Source organism: Mus caroli, unplaced genomic scaffold (assembly GCF_978045245.1).
Source record: "Mus caroli unplaced genomic scaffold, Mus_caroli_1 scaffold_7, whole genome shotgun sequence".
Lineage (NCBI taxonomy): Eukaryota > Metazoa > Chordata > Mammalia > Rodentia > Muridae > Mus > Mus caroli.
Genome location: NW_028227262.1, coordinates 51815530 through 51832689, shown reverse-complemented (window position 1 = coordinate 51832689; position 17160 = coordinate 51815530). Strand labels below are relative to the sequence as shown.

Here is a 17160-nt window from a genome sequence, read left to right as displayed (position 1 = left end):
ATGAAGTTGAATAGACATCATTGCAGCCGATCTAACTTCAGTGGTGTTTAAGAAATAGCTATGGAGACATGGCTGGATCTTGGCCTACAAACATAAGCAAACACAGACAAATTCCTAGCTTCACAGATCCTACAATAGACAGGGAGCAATGGGTAGGAAAATGGGTAGTAGAGAAATACAACTATCATGGAAAATGCAAGCCTAGCAGACACTCAGAGACACCAGACACAGATGCAACCAGGAAGCACTCCTGGAAGAATAGAAAAGAAGGGAAGGAAGTGCATCATATAAGAGGGAAGAGGTACCTCGAAAGCAGTGTGACAGGACCCAACAGGAGGTCAGGGGCTTTGGAGCAGAAAGAAGAAGGGCTATCTTGCAGGGTTGTCTATGGAGGACCAGCACAGTGACTGAAGCTGCCCAAAGGTGTTAGGGTGTCCTGCTTTAGAGGAAGAACATCTCACAGTTACTGATGGAGCCATTGTATGGCATCTCTGCTGGAAGGAAGCCAGTAGTCATGTGGATATGATGGAGGGTTGAATGGGAGCTGGCAAGGCAGTCATGGAAGGATTTGGTAGTAAAAACTTTGAAGATCTAACTAGTTGAGTAGACACAAAGAATCAGTGAAGTTTGCTTTCTCACAGAAGAACTGAATAGCTAGTATTTTCCATCAGGCAAAAAGAAATTCAGAATGGGAACCACCAGGGAGAAGCTGAGGGAGACTTGAGTGAAAATCTCAACCAGCCAGTCTCCCAACTCTATAACAGAGTAAATCACCTGGAGCTGGACTCTTGCTTTGATACACTGCTCTGTCGACTCTGAAATCTTTTCCTTAAATTGGGCTTGTGAAGGAGCAGAAGTGAATTCAGGGGCCCTGTCTAAAATCACCCACCAAATCACTGCCCTGACACACACACAGGGGCACTGGCAAATGTACTTTCCTGAAAGACTAAAGGCACAGTGTTGCACAGCTCTGACTGGTTTATCAACATAAAACAGTGTTGTTCTCAGGCTGGTGAGATCCAGTCACAGCAGGAGCTCCCCAGAGTTAACCTGGACTGTGGTTGTGAATTACAGCTGCCTTTGGGCATACTTGCCTTGGTGGTTTTGACTTTATTGCCACTGCTACAGGACCAACCGGAAGAGTCTGGAAGCACTTTACAGTCCTCTCCTTCCAAGCAAGGATTCATGTGGCACCACCACTTCTCAATCACAATGGCAGCTGGAAAACAAAGGTTACATTGAGTTTGAGACATGCTTGCTTCCTCCACGTGTGGGTGGCAAAGCTTAAAACAGATTAGCAGACTGACACAAACTTGGCTCACTGGAAGGATTGCATAAGTATATTTAAAGGATCCAGTTTGGGGTTGGGAGCAAGGGGAGGAAGACTCAGCTGTCAAGAATATTAGCTGCTCTTCCAGAGGTCCTGAGTTCAATTCCCAAAAATCATATGGTAGCTCATAACCATCTATTATGGGGTCTGATGCCATCTTCTGGCATGCAAGTGTAATTGCAGATAGAGCACTCATTAACATTATATGTATATGCACGCACACACACACACACACACACACACACACACACACACACATATATATATATATATATATATATATATATATATATACTCTGGAAAATGGAAAATGCATTTTTGGAGTTGTTGGCTGTCAGATTTTAATAGAGTTGATAAGAGCCATTGCTTTATGGGGTCCCTGCCCTGATTTGAGTCTCAACATGTTGCTTTCTCTGTTGTTTTAAAGACCTTGGGCTTTCTGATTTCTCTTAGCATCAGTTTGTCCAAAGAGGCAGAGATAAAAACACTTGCCCAGGGACACAAAAGGATGCAGTAGGTTCAGGAGAAGAAACTTTGGGCCAAGCTTTTGTTCCAGGAAATGCTAGATACTGGGATGGTCATCCACTTGGGCTGCAAGCTCCAGAGGCAAATGCTGATGTTGCAGTGTTAGTCTTGGCTCTGAACAAAGAGCATCTACACTAAAAGTTAAACCAATCTTTTTGTGTATTGATATTTCTGTAGGCTATTGCAGTGGATAGCTGAATGGTGAGGCACAAATTGTCACATAGTGAAAGCCATCTGAAGGTCACAGGACTCCGCCTTGCCTCATAGCCCACATGTGATTATTCTGGAATGAATGGTTACCTGTGAGTCACTATACCCCAGTTCTCACCATCCCTGAACACACAGACGTCTGCTGATAAAACTGTGTCATGTTCATGAAACAAAAATGTAGCACAGTAGATCTCTGGAACTGAGCACAGACAGAAGAATCTCCATCATATGGGATGGTTAGTACCACAAGTTCACAGAGTCCCTAGACTATAGGGGCGAATTCAGCCTATGAGTTGGTACAGAACTCAGCTGGGGCTGGGGCGGTAGTGAGTCAAGAAAAACTGGCCCTGTTTTCCCACTGAAATAATGATACTTACATAGGAAACATCCCCAAGTAGGTGCTGCAATCCCACCCTTTGGATAACAAATAATTGTATTCCATGTTTTCTGAGCTGCAGAAATGTATGGCCCATAGATTTCTTTCGTGTTTTAAAATGAGGACTTCAATAGATTGCATCAGGGTAAACATGACAATTTGCTATGTGTGCACAATGTGTGGTGATTTCCAGAATCAAGTAAGTTAACTCATCTGTAGTCACTCATCACTTACTGTTAGATTCCTGAAACCTGCGCACCTTGTAACTGAAGACCTGCACCCTTTGACGACAGCACCATCCTACCAAGCCATCCAGCTCTAGAAACCACATTTCTTCTCTGGACTACCAGGAATTGTATATTTTGAAAACCATGAGATCATGGAGTCCTGCAACCTTCGATTCCTAGTTTATTGCATTAGCATAACATAAAGCCCTCCTGTTTCATGCATATTTTCAGACACCAGGATCTCTTTGTGTGAGCAAATATAGGTCTAGCCCATATTCTCTTTCTCTCTCCGTCAGCAAAATTACTGGGTTGTTCCCAGTTCCCACCTACTTCAGTGAAAATGGTGGAGTGGGGGTGGGGTTCAGATGCCTTAGAGAGACTCATCTCAAAGATAGGAATGTGGCTCACAACATGGGCTTATCATATGCAACACTCCAGGCTGGATCCACAGCACCACACACAAAGGAAGGGCCAATTTGATGTCCTGTGGATTATACCTACGAGGAGGATTACTGTGTATGTAACATACTTTCTGAGCAGCTTCAGTATTGCTTTTCATAATGCCTGTACCAATTCATGTTCCTGTCAACAATACATGAGAGTTCCCCTTGACTACATCTCCACATCCCCTTGTGATTTGGATAATAGCCATTCTAATAAGTGAGAATTATTGCAGTGAGGTAGAACACTGCTCCCAATATCTGTTTGATAACTGTCTTCTCTGAGAAAAGCAGCTATTCCAGACTTTTGTTTGTTTTTAATGGGGTTTCGGTTTGAGGATACTGTGGGGAAAGTGGACTATGTCACCAGACAGAAGAACTGGTAAAGCCACATAAGCTCAAACCTCATGAATCATGAATCTCAGATTTGAGAATGGTAGAAGTGACCCAACTCCCTGCCCATCTCTACCTGCTCACCTCTGTAACCATGACACCCCACTGAGAGGACCATGACAATCAGTCCTGTAGGGGAAACACCTGGAGTCCTCTGTGTAAACAGAGCATCACTAACATCTCAAACTGAGCCAATATAAAACATCTACCCCTAAATCCCACACTACTCCTCCATGTTTATAAAGTCCCTGTCCACAGAGAATACAGGACACCAATGATCACCTGAGTGTGTTTGTTTTACTGAGCTGTAACCATTGGGGAAGCTTTCTCCCAAAGCTTCATCGCTGGACCTGAGACCCACCCTGCTGGTCAGGCTCATGCCACAGCAACAGCCCACCACCTTCTTGCCACTGTTGCCTGTGGCATTGGCACTGCTGTCCACATGACCCAGAATCCTGACTGACTGCCCTGCTCAGGCCTTGAGAACCTCACCAATTCCCTTCCTGAGACCCATGGAACCGATTTGTCCCAGTTCCACAAAACAGGATACTAAGTTCTTCAAGCTCCCTATGTATCGTATATGAATCCCTTACAAAAATCTGGTTTGTAGGGCTGGAGAGATGGCTCTGTGGTTAAAACGATGCACTCTTTCAGAGGACTGTTCTTCAGTTTTCATTATCCATTACCCATGTACTAGCTGTAACTCCACTTGCAAGAGAGTGATGCCTGTTTCTAGCCTCTATGAGCACTTATACACAGACACACACACACACACACACACACACACACATGCACAGGCACACACAGAGAGAAAGCAAGAGGGGAAGGGGGAGAGATGGGGGGGGGTATCTTGACAAAAAGAAATGCAGTCTGCAAATAAGTTCTCACACTCTCTGGGCTGCCCTTTCTTTCCGTTCACTGTTGCCGCTGCAGAGCTTTCTGTTAGCAGCACATTCACTGGTTTGGATTTGCTTTGCTGCCTGTGTTTTGGTGTCATAAGTAAAACTCCAGCCCCTGTGTCAAGTTTTTTGTTTCCTGAATTCATTTCTCAGTTTTGTAGTTCCTGGCGTCACAGCAGTCTGTGGTGCATTCTGATTTATCCTTGTGTGTGGTGTGAGGCAGTCTCTGATTTATCCTTGTGTATGGTGTGAAGTGATTTATCCTTGTGTGTGGTGTGAGGCAGTCTTTGGCTTTGCAGAGCTCCACTTTTTCCAGTACCACTACTGAGGCGTTGACCTAGTCTTCAGTGAATATCCCCAGTGCCTTGATCACACCACCGTAAATTTGGTGCTGGGCTTTCTATCCTGTTCCAGTGTTCTGTGTGTCTAGTTTTTTTGGCACACCTATACTGATCTGTGATGGCTATGGCTCTGAAATGTCCATGGATCAGGAAGGGTGACATCTCTAGTCTTTCCTTCTGACCATAACTCTTGATTTATTTGAGTTCTTTGTGACTTCACATAAATTCTAAGAATTTTTTTTCCATTTCTGTGAAAATGCCACTTGGGTTTTTGACAGGGATCTGCAGGTCATTATGGACGTTTGGCAATACTATTCACTTCTATGCTGTATAATTTCCTTCTATAATATCAGATAGCTTTTAGTATGCTGATCTTTTGTCTTATTGGTTAAATTTTTTCCTAAGCATTTTATCCCTGTCATACTATCATAAATGGGATCTTTTCAAAATTAATTCTTTGTTACTACACGAAAATACAAGTCCCTTTTTTTTTCAATTCATTTTTTTTATTTCATTTTAAAATTCAGGTTAATTTTACTGAATTCAACCTTTTTTCAGACTCCTCCAAAGAAATAAAGCAGAAAGACTGCCACACACACATTTTGTGAAGCCAGCATTAGCCTCCTTCCAACTAGTCAGAAGTCTACAAGAAAATAAAACTACAGGCCAAAATATTTCATATTGCAGAATGAATGCAAACCCCCTTAGAAAACACTAGGAAACCAAATTTAACAGGATATTGGAGGGGTAGACAGCTCGATCAGGTGGGAGTTGCCTCTCAAGTGCAAATATGATTAAATATTAATCAGTGTGATCTACTACATTCTGAAAATAAATGATACAAATCATATGATCACCTTGGTGGGTCTATGAAAGCATTGCAAAAGTTCCACTCCCCTTTAACGATAATAACTGTCAACAAATTAGGTAAAAAAGGAATGTATCTCCACAGGAAGATAGCTGTAAATGCCAAACCACAGCCTGTGTTGTAATTCAGAGTAAAAAGCTGGATGCCTCTTAAAAGAACAAGAAGAGGGTGCCCCACTTTAGCCCCTTCTAATAGACACAGCAAGGGGGCATAAGAAAGCAAGAAAGGGCATCCAAGACAGACGGGGAGCAGTTAGACTGTCCCTACAGATAAAATGGCATTATATAGAGAAAACAGGACAGACTCTCTCAATGTTATGGAAAAAAAAGCCATCAATGGCAAGTAAACAAAAATATATAAAGTCCATGTGCCATTGATACTGAGGACAACTTTTCCCACTGAGCGCCAGGCTCCTGCTAATTGCTTATCCTATCTTATCTCATATACATTTTCCTCTAAAACTTAGGTTAATATTTTTTCTCCTAGCTTGAAAACTCTGAGGTCCAGAGATACAAAGAGACTAGAGGAACATATAGTCTAATATCAGAGGCCATATGATGACCCTTAAATATATACCTCTTCCTTTACATTAGAGATGTCCACTAGAAAGAAATCCTTGTCTAAAAACAGCAAAATAATAAGACAAAAAAAGTCATTGTCTCAAAAACCCAATGGGGCCACCAGCTATGCATTGTGATGAGAACAGGGGAGAATTTCACAACTTGCTGAAAGGGTCATTGTCTTCTTTTCCTTATGTAGCCACTGTTCCTGGGCTATCAGCTGATGGCCCCAATCAACACCAATAGCACTTAAGTCAAGTAGATTTGTGATCTAGGTTAACCATTCCCTATTTAAATCAGTATGTGCCAAGGCAGAGGATGGTATATTACTGCATGAGTTATTTATTATGTCAGAGAGACTCTGCTGAACTGGGGTAGATGGATATGAAGCTCAAGAAAGTTATTTTTTCAGCTCTAAATATCATAATGATCTCACCCTGCAACTGCAGGGAACTTTTGTCATTTCAAAGCACTTTTACCCACTGTTCCTCTTCTGATTGTCCCCAATGCTGTCAAGACACAGCAAAAGGCAGATGGAAATAGAAATAAGAACCAGTTTTTTCTAAGTTGGCCAATTAAGGTTGAAGGTACCAGACTTACAACTGTGTTGCACTGACTCTACATAGCAGTCTTCCAGAATGTACTACAATATATTTATCGTTTTAATTGTGACAGTTTTGTGGGATGGATGTAATTATTTGATACTCATTTAATCAAACACAGAAGGTTAATGTCTCCATCTCTTTGCATATTTTAAAGGTTTTCATGGGTTTCCACCAGATCATCTGAGTAACTATTAGCATGGTATTTTTATGGGATTCCTGAGAGTGAGAACAAGTGGGTCACTGACTCTCGTGCCTGCTCTTGAGACTCTTTCCCTCCTGTTGGGTTGCCATATCCAACTTCAACATGATAGTCTTTTGCTTCATTTATTTTACTTAATTAGGTCATGGTTGGCAGTTATCTCTCTCTTTCTTTTTAAAGATTTATTTTATGTATGTGAGTACACTGTTGCTGTCTTCAGACACACCAGAAGAGGGCATCGTATCCTATTACAGATGATTGTGAGCCACCATGTGGTTGCTGGGAAGTGAACTCAGGACCTCTGGAAGAGCACTCAGTGCTCTTAACTACTAAGCCATCTCTACAAACTGGCAATTATCTCTTAAAAGCCTGTTCTTTTCATTTTTTTATTGGATATTTTCTGTTTTGTTTTGTTTTGTTTTGTTTTGTTTTGTTTTGTTTTGTTTTGTTTTGTTTTTTTCAAGACAGGGTTTCTCTGTGTAGCCCTGGCTGTCCTGGAACTCACTTTGTAGACCAGGCTGGCCTCGAACTCAGAAATTCGCCTGCCTCTGCCTCCCAAGTGCTGGGATTAAAGGCTTATGCCACCACACCAGGCAGATATTTTCTTTATTTACATTTCAAATGTTATCCCCTTTCCTGGTTCCTCCCCCTCCCCCAAAACTTCCTGTATCATCCCCTTCCAGTGTTTCTATGACAGTGTTCCCCCACCCACTCACCCACTCCTGCCTCAAATTCTCCTACACTGGGGCATCAAGCCTTCACAGGACCAAGAGACTCTCCTTCCATTAATGCCCTACAAGACCATCCTCTGCCACATATGTGGCCAGCACCATGGCTGGTGGTTTAGTCTCTGGGACTGGGGAGTCTGGTTGGTTGATATTATTGTTCTTCCTATGGGATTGCAAACCTCTTAAGCTCCTTCAGTCCTTTCTCTAACTCCTCCATTGGGGACCCCATGCTTTGTCCAATGGTTGGCTACAAGCATCCACCCTTGTATTTGTCAGGCACTGGCAGAGCCTCTCAGGAGACAGCTATATCAGGTTCCTGTCAACAAGCTCTTATTGGTATCCACAATAGTGTCTGGATTTGGGGACTATATATGGGATAGATCCCCAGGTGGGGCAGTTTCTGGATGGCCTTCCTTTAGTCTCTGCTCCACACTTTGCATCTGTAACTCCTTCCATGGGTATTTTGTTCCCCTTCTAAGAAAGACCAAAGTATCCACGCTTTGGTTTTCCTTCTTCTTGATCTTCATGCAGTCTGTGAATTATATCTTGGGTATTCCAAGCATTTTGGCTAATATCCACTTATCAGTGAGTGCATACCATGTGTGTTCTTTTGTTATTGGGTTACCTCACTCAGAATATTTTCTAGTTCCATTCATTTGCCTAATGAACAATTTCATGAGTTCATTGTTTTTAATAGCTGAGTAAATGTACCACATTTTCTGTATCCATTCCTCTGTTGAGGGACATCTGGGTTCTTTCCAGCTTCTGGCTACTATATATAAGGCTGTTATGAACACAGTGGAGCATGTGTCATGTTATATGTTGGAGAATCTTTTGGGCATATGCCTAGGAGTGATATAGGTGGGTCCTCAGGTAGTACTATGTCCAATTTTCTGAGGAACCCCCAGACTACTTTCCAGAGTGGTTGTATCAGTTTGAAATCCCAACAACAACAGAGGAGTGTTCCTCTTTCTCCACATCCTCGACAGCATCTGCTGTCACCTGAGTTTTTGATCTTAGCCATTCTGACTGGTGTGAAGTGAAATCTCATGGTTGCTTTGATTTGCATTTCTCTGATGACTAAGGATGTTGAACATTTCTTTTTTTTTTTTAATGAGAGACAAAGAATGTGGATCTGGAGGGAAAGGGAGGGAGGGAGAAACTCAGAAGACCTGAGGGAGGGAGGGCAAGCTATAATCAGTATATATGAGAAAAGAATATTTTCAATAAAAGGAAAGATGAAGATAAAAGGTTTTAACATAGAATTTCAATGAATGAGTACTACAGCAATCAAACCAAGGTCCTTTACGCTCGATGCCTTTGTCATTACTCAGGTATGAAGACTTCAGACTCTTCTCCTATGGTAAATAGTACTTCATAGTAGGAAGAAGCAGGTAGGCATGATGTCTCATCCAGTAAACGCACTTTATCCATGAGTCAGGCAACTTGAACTCCATCCCTGGAACTCATGATGGAAGGAAAAATAATAGATTCTTTAAAATGGTCCTCTGGACAGGAGCCCAGCATAACTGTCACACAAGAGAGGCTTTGCCCAGCAGCTGATTTTCTTTTTTTTTTCCCCATGCTAAACCCAGGAGTAGGATATGTGGATCAAAAGGGAGACTTATTTCTGCTATTTTCGGAACTTGAATACTGTTTTCTAGAGTAACTGTATTCATTCATATTCCACCACATCACAAGTTTGGGTTTTTTTTTTCTCTATATCATTACCAGCTTGACTTTCTAAATTTTTGGATGGTAGACATTCTAGCTGGGATGCAATAGTATCTCCTTACAGTTCTGATTTGCATTTTTCCCAATAGCTAAAGATGCTAAGCATTTTTTCATGTATTTATTAGTCTCTTGTATTCTTCATTGAGTATTTTGTACATTCAGATCATTTCACCATGTTTTAATTTCACTGATGCTTCTTAGGGGCTTTCTTTGTTCAGTTCTTCATAGATTCTGTATGACCATTTACCAGACGTATAGCCAGCAAAGATTCCCTGCCATTCTGTATGCTGTCTCCTCTCTGTTGGTAGTTCCCTTTGCCACTCCATCATGGGTGTTTCTATTTCCTCTGCTTTGAGAATGCTACCCAGAAAACCTCTGTCTGTACCAAGGTCTTCAAGTGTTACCTTTATGTTCCTTCTAGTGGTTTCTGAAATTTGGATTTTATGGTAAAATCTTTGATCCACTAGAGTTGACCTTTTAAAAAATTTACTTATTATCATGGACATGATGGGGTGTGCGTGCCATGCCACATGTGTGGATTTTAGAGGCCAATTTTTGGAGTTGGTTCTCTCTCCCTCAGCTCCCTTTATATGGGTTCTGAGGATTGAACTGAGGTTGTCAGGGATATGTGGCAAGCCTCTTCATACACAGAGCCATCCCATTGGTCCTGTGAGTTTTTCTTTTCTTTTTTTTCTTTTTTGTTTTGTTTTGTTGGGTTTTTTAATAGTTTCTTTTTACTAAAAAAAAGGTTACATTTAAATACTCTGCATGTATACATTCAGTACATTCTTCTATTCTACAAATATACTTAGATATACAGAGATTTAGATCAAAGAAAATATAATACCAAGTTCTTATAAATTTTTTTAACTAGTTTTCCTTTGTTTGCTTAAAAAGTGATTCTTGATAGAATAACAAGCTGCTCAGGAATTTTGAATTGCTGCATTTACAGAAACAAAAACCCTGTTAATACCTAACAGGAGAACACAGTAAGGGGGCCCTGGTGATAGATTATCCTGATGGAGTTTCTCTGTGAAAGACGGAGCAGCAAATGTTCTAGAAGCAAGGAGAGAGCAGGGAGACAGAACAAAAAGTACCGTGCCAGCTTTGAATGTCTCTCTGTGCTGAGGATTGCCTATGAACCTCACAGCAGAGGTGAGAACTGAAGGAGGTTGGACCTCACAGGGCGACAAGCACTGAGAAAGCAGAGCTTCTAGAACAGCTGGAGCCCAGCTCTGAGCTGAAGCAAAGGCCCAGAAGTTAGATTCTATTAAAATAACTGTCAATGGCATCTGCCCACTTTCCTGGGCCATTTCTCCACAGGAGAGTGCCTTGTGGGAGGTATGTCCGCCCCTCCTGCTACTGAACATCACAATCTACTCTAAATGAGAAGATGCCCTGTTGCATCTATTTTTAAAACAAAATTCTTTTAAAAGCTTTATACCTTCCTGGTTTAGGAAAACACATAATACCCTCATCTTCAAGTTGTAATTAATTGCTGGTTTGGCACAGAAAGGAAAAATCAAGACAGTGGCGCCCCCTGTTTGTTGATGGCAGTTAGTGCATCATACAATATTTTCTAGGTCTAAGATTCAAGTGACTAATTAGCTGTTTCGCTCTGGTGCAAAAAACAGCTGACTTCTCAAGAGTTGGTCTTTCATTTGTGGCCTTAGTTCGTGTGTGCTTGCAGAGTTAAAACAAATGGAAAAGCCTTGCCCTTGAAATAATGTTTTATTTATTCTTAAAGAATTTTATACCAAGTATTTTAATCATGTTCCTCTACTTTTGCCCATCCATCCTGACACATTCAACTTCAAAGTCTCTCTTTCCCCTTTAAAAAACCGTTATGTCCAAGTTGTGTTGACAAATTACTCCAGGGTGTAAGTTATATATATAAATTATATATATATATATATATATATGTGTGTGTGTGTGTGTGTGTGTGTATATATATATATGTATATATATATATATATATATATATGTATATATATATATATATATATATATATATCAGGGTGCAGTAAATATATCAGGAGTCAAAACATTGATGTCTCCCCCTTACTCAGTAAGCATGTGCTAATACCTCCAGCTAGGGGTCAAACTCCATGCCCACCTCCATTCCTCCATGTTGGGATTTTATCTGGCTTGAGTTTGTGTAGCTCTTGCTTATGTTGTCTCTGTGAGTATGCATGTGCAACTATGCCTGGATATGTTTTTCCTTGAATTCATCCACCACTTCTGACTCCTCAAACCTGTCTAGCAGCTCTTCCACAGATCCCTGAGCACTGGAGGACTGTGACATAGACATCCAATTGAGGCCTGAGTGCCAGAAGTGAGTACCCAAAGTCTCCTATTCTCCTCATGTGAACCAATTGTCGGCCTCTGTGCTAGCCACCATATACTGTAAGGAGCAGCTTCTCTGGTAAGGGTTCAGCACAGATCTATGCATATATCAACAAGTCATTATCATTATGTTCATTTAGCAGAATAACAGTCGTAGGATTCCCCTAGGGTCAATGATCTTTATAGCCACTGGTTCTTAGCCTCCTTGACAGTATCAGTTATAGATCCCACCTCATGGAACAGGTTTTTAAATCCAGTCAAGAAGTGATCAGATTATTCTCATGACATTCCTGCCACTGCTGCACTGGTGGGCACATCTTGCCAAGCAAATTATTCTAGTAGTTTGTGAGGTCCATGCCTGGGTGGAGCGCTGACTACTTTCTCCTCAGGCAGCACACATAGCACCTTCCAGTATTATGTTCAATAAGCAGTGGGGATGAAGCGTCTAATGGAGCACCAGCCAGCTTTCTCCATGTGCTATGGTTCTAGTATAAAGTGTCTTTAACAACAAGTTCTTGCTGTCAAGTTCTTCTGTGTAACCAATGGCAGTGACCATAGCCTGTAATGCTCTCTATAACCTCAAAGTATGAATGAGGAGATCTTGAAACATCTTCCTAGAATTTACTTCCTTGATACTCTGCACTGAGATTATAACATGTTAAAATCTGTGCTTGCTGATGCTGTTTCAACACACTCAGTGTTCTTTGCAAGGGACGCTATCGATTACATGTTTTAGAATGACCCACCTAACTACTGTAAGCAGTAAAGAGCTAAAGTACCTTATAGAAATTGTATTTGTAGTTGGGAGGCGGTGGTGTACACCTTTAATCCCAGCACTTGGGAGGCAGAGGCAGGCGGATTTCTGAGTCTACAAAGTGAGTTCCAGGACAGCCAGGGCTATACAGAGAAACTCTATCTCAAAAAACAAACAAACAAAACCAAAACAAACCAAAGAAAACAAAAACAAAAATAAACTGTATTTGTTTATTTTCCTACACACACAGAAATGTTATTCCACAAGCTCACATAGCCCTAATGAGCTGCTATGTAAGTCCATGATGGATTTTTTGTTTTTAATGATCTAAGTGCTTCCTCCTTGCCAAACGTGATCAACAAATACATGTATGAATATTGGAGACTCCCAAGTCAGGGTTTCTCAGCCTTGGCACTAGTGCCATGTGAGGCCAGGAAATTCTTTCTTTGAATTCTTTCTTTTGAAATCGACTCTAAACTGTTTGGCACCCTCTGCATAATAGATACCCAAGAGATGCTTTCCCAAGTCTACCCAATGACCCTATAAGGCATAAAAATCCATATTTCCCAGCCAATGGTATTTGAGAAGGTGGGCAAACACAATTTAAAATGGGAGGTTGTACTAACTTATTGGATCTGTCCAAAGCTTTGGTTAGTGGGAAGAATCTTAATCCACAATAAAAGGCATGTCCACCCTATTCCATGTCTTCCTTCCCCTACTACAGACAGTGTTGCACTTCTACAACGTGTATTTACTTGCTTGCTCTCACTCACAGAAGCACAAACCCAGGGCTCCCCATGCCACCTTTGCTGAGAAGGGGACCTGCCAAATGCAGGGACCGCACTTTGCCCTTTCAGGGATCCCAGGATGCTCTATAGGAACTTGACTCACAGCCAAGACAAGTTCATCTTTTCCACTGGCACCGAATCTGCTTCCTCCACGCTCCTAAAATGTGAACTGCCAGAAGCAGTGCAGTCCCATCCCAATATCCAGAGCTCCATGTTCTTCCAGGCTTCATCCACACACAAACCCTTTGTGTTCTTTTCCTCCTCTATCTTTTAACCTTCTACCTAGTCATTTCAGACTCCCTGCTTTTCATGGGGTCCATCCTGACACTCTCTGTTCTGCCATAGAACCCTGCATTTGTGAGAGTTAACCTTTCTCTCTTTCCTTGTATACTATGAGCTCCTTGGAAATGGAGTCCACTGTTATCCTATCCTAGAGTAAGGCCAGTAGCACGGTGCCCAGTTAAAGCTTGATGAATGATCCAAGAGCTTCAAAAGGCACATCCTGGCATCCCCCAAGGTGCTTGTGTGACATAAACTTCAGTACCACTACCCTGACTGCCCATGACAGAAACTCAGTGGCAAGGAAAATAAACCTGACTGAAATGCCAAGCCCAATGAGGATAGAGAGAGCCTGTCTCACCATATAGTTCCCTAGTGCCATGGGAACATTGGGACAAATGGTAACTCTCTTCTCTAATTCAACCAGTCTGCAACAAGGCAGAAAGGTAGAAAAATTGGAGCCTTATCAAAAGATTTAAAAAAAAAAAAAAACCACCTTTAAAAGTAACTGGCTTCTATCCCAAAGCTTTTGTCCATTAATCTGTTTTAAATCCGATATTTACAAAGCATTCATTTTGACAAAATAAACTAAGCTTTCTTGTACTACACATTTATCTCGCTTTATCATAAAGCCAGTCAGCATTGTCTCTATAGGGCTGTGGTATGATAAATGTGTAGAATATTGTTCCCATCACAAAATGGCCTTGAATGTGCCAGTGCGGGTCTTAAATAAAGAACTCTTACCCACAAAACAACTGCCTGTTTCAGGTCACAAGGAGCCATGGTTCAAAATAACTGTCCTTCCTTCTTCCAAATCCCCACTGTGTATTTAAAAATGCATTTAAATAATTCAGAGCTAAATTTAAAAACTTGGGTGATTGGGTAAAAATATCTAAGTTTTGTATTTAACTAATGAAGGCTAAGCTTCTACAGAGAAGCACTGAAAGCCCCAGATAAGTATCTGTGGTGTGGATTAACAATAATGCAAAAGGATATTCCAATTTCTATGTCAACATTAATTAGTGCCCCGCTCCAACATCTCCGTGCCTTTGTTTTAATTTAAAAGTAAATTTGAGTGAGTTTCATATTTTATATCCTCTCTACTCTTATTTACAAATAAGATAAGAAGGACATAGCAGCAGAGAATGGGTCTTCCCACGTGCCAATTACCATGAAACTGCATAATTATTATGGGATAAAGATTAAGCAGGTAAAGCTAAAAAGCCCTAATGGAAACATTCAGATGGTCAGGTGGATAGGAAACAGATGCTCATCCTAACTAAAGCTTAAAGCTTCTATGCTCCCTTGGTGACTTTGATTCAATAGATATTCGTTGAACGTGGTCATTTACCTCAGAATGCTAGGTGTGCAGAGACAGAGCAAGAGGACAGTATCAGTGTTCTTTCAGTATGCTGCTTGGTAGTCTCTAGCAAAAATGTTACATCGAAGTTGCATATTACTTACATCTAACAGAATGCTGTCTAATATGAAGCTTTGCTCCAGACATACCCATCTCAAGCACCCTTGCCACGTGTGGGTCATCCTCTCTCCTTAGAGGCAAACCATTTGCATCAACACAGAAGTTCCTGCTCAACAGAATGTTATAGACTATAATCTACTGCCAAATAATTGAATGGCTGTCATCACTCACTGGTCCTAAAATGCTTGAAAGATCAGTTATGTAGCTGGCCTGACAGTGTGTTGGATTTCCCACGGACACAACCAAAATGCTCATGAATGAAGGAATAGCTAAGTTACAGCCAGTTCTTTCAATGGAATTCTGTGGACTACTTAAAAATCCAAGTTAAATCAATACATAAAAGCACACAGATACCAACGATCCAATACTGTTGGAAGAAACTAGGTGGACCTAAAAAAATTAAACAAAACACTTACTGATACTGCAATCTAGACCAAAGGCTACAGCCTATTGCCAAAATGTATAGATATACCAAAAATACACTAAATATTAAAATTACTCCAAGGGTGAAATCCAAAGATGGGGGTTTGGGTATTTATATACTGCCTTTAGAGAGGTGGGGAGATACCTATGGGTATTCATATACTTTCTTTGTGGGTGAGATTTGGGGTGTTCATTATTTCCTTTACCAAGATGACAGGGACAACAGGAATCATCATGATGTCAGTAGTTTTCAAGTGCCATCAAAAGTGCTGAATTCTGCAAAACATTATATATAAAACTTCTAATCCAACGATGCGAGGCTAGACAGGATGTAAAAATAGTCCATATTATGATTCACTGCTTCCTTTAGAAGAAGTTACAAGCCCACAGAGACAAAGGTAGTTGTTATCTTCAACAATTAGTTGGGATGAGTCAGTTCTCTGTCAAACTAAAACTAGTTTGTGGCTAACCTGTGCAGAAAAGTGAAAAATATTGTTTTTCAAACCATCATGAGGGTATGCACATAGCAGGGTTTTAGAGAAAAATTGGTATGGGGAAAAACAAAACCACATAGATAGATATGTGAAGTACAGAGGAATTTAGTAAGTCAGCCTTGCATCCTGGGGAGGAGGGCAATGATCTTGGAGCAGGGATGGGTGGAAATCAATACGTTCTGGGTTGGCTAAAGCAGAGAAAACCTGAAACATAGTAACATATGGGAAGCTTTCTGGAGCATGAAACAGAATCTGGGGCTCAGCTTACAGACTGGTCACTTAAGTGTGGTTTTAGCATAGGAGTCACAGGCCCACTCTGTTTTACAGAAGATCTATTCTGGGAATGGAATGGAAATGGAAGATGAAGAATCGGGAGTCCAGTAAACTATACATAGAGTATGAAATTAGCAATTGTGGGCTGAGAAAAGGTGAATCCATGTGAGGGGCAGAAAGGAGAGAAAACGCACAGGACTTGGAATAGTTCAGGTAGAAGATAAAGATTCTCTATGCTCCTGAATGAGAATAGAGGAACTGCCTGTAGTGGTGGCATACACCTGTAGGATTTGCTACAGAGGCAGAGGCAGGAGAATAGAGGAACTTGGTGAGTATATAAGTTGGGTTTTTTTTTTTTTAGTTTTTTTTTATTTAAACAATTATATTAGATATTTTCTTCATTTACAATTCACATGCTATCCCGAAAGTCCCTTATGCCCTCCTCCTGCCCTGCTCCCCAACCCACCCACTCCTGCTTCCTGGCCCTGGCATTCCCCTATATTGGGGCATATAATCTTTGCAAGACCAAGGGCCTCACCTCCCAATGAGTGCCTATTAGGCCATCCTCTGCTACATATGCAGCTAGAGACACAGCTCTGGGGGTACTGGTTAGTTCATATTGTTGTTCCTCCTATAGGGTTGGAGACCCCTTCAGCTCCTTGGGTACTTTCTCTAGCTCCTCCATTGGGGGCCACATGTTCCACCCAATAGATGAGAGCATCCACTTCTGTATTTCCCAGGCATTGGCATAGCCTCACAAGAGACAGCTATATCAGGGTCATGTCAGCATAATCTTGCTGGCATATGCAATAGTGTCTGCGTTTGGTGGTTGATCATGGTATGAATCCTCAGATGGGGCAGTCTCTGCATGGTCCTTTGTTCTGTATT

At 41.3% G+C, this 17160-nt stretch overlaps 1 protein-coding gene across 1 annotated transcript in view; it reads right to left on the bottom strand.

Moving 5' to 3' along the window:
• The window catches only part of Tafa4 (TAFA chemokine like family member 4), a 238275-nt gene that overhangs the window by 23972 nt on the left and 197143 nt on the right, over positions 1-17160 (bottom strand). Inside the window, exon 5 of the mRNA XM_085840865.1 lies at positions 1095-1219. Within this exon, the coding sequence (XP_085696991.1) occupies positions 1095-1219 (125 nt within the window). The remainder of the gene's footprint in view (positions 1-1094; positions 1220-17160) is intronic.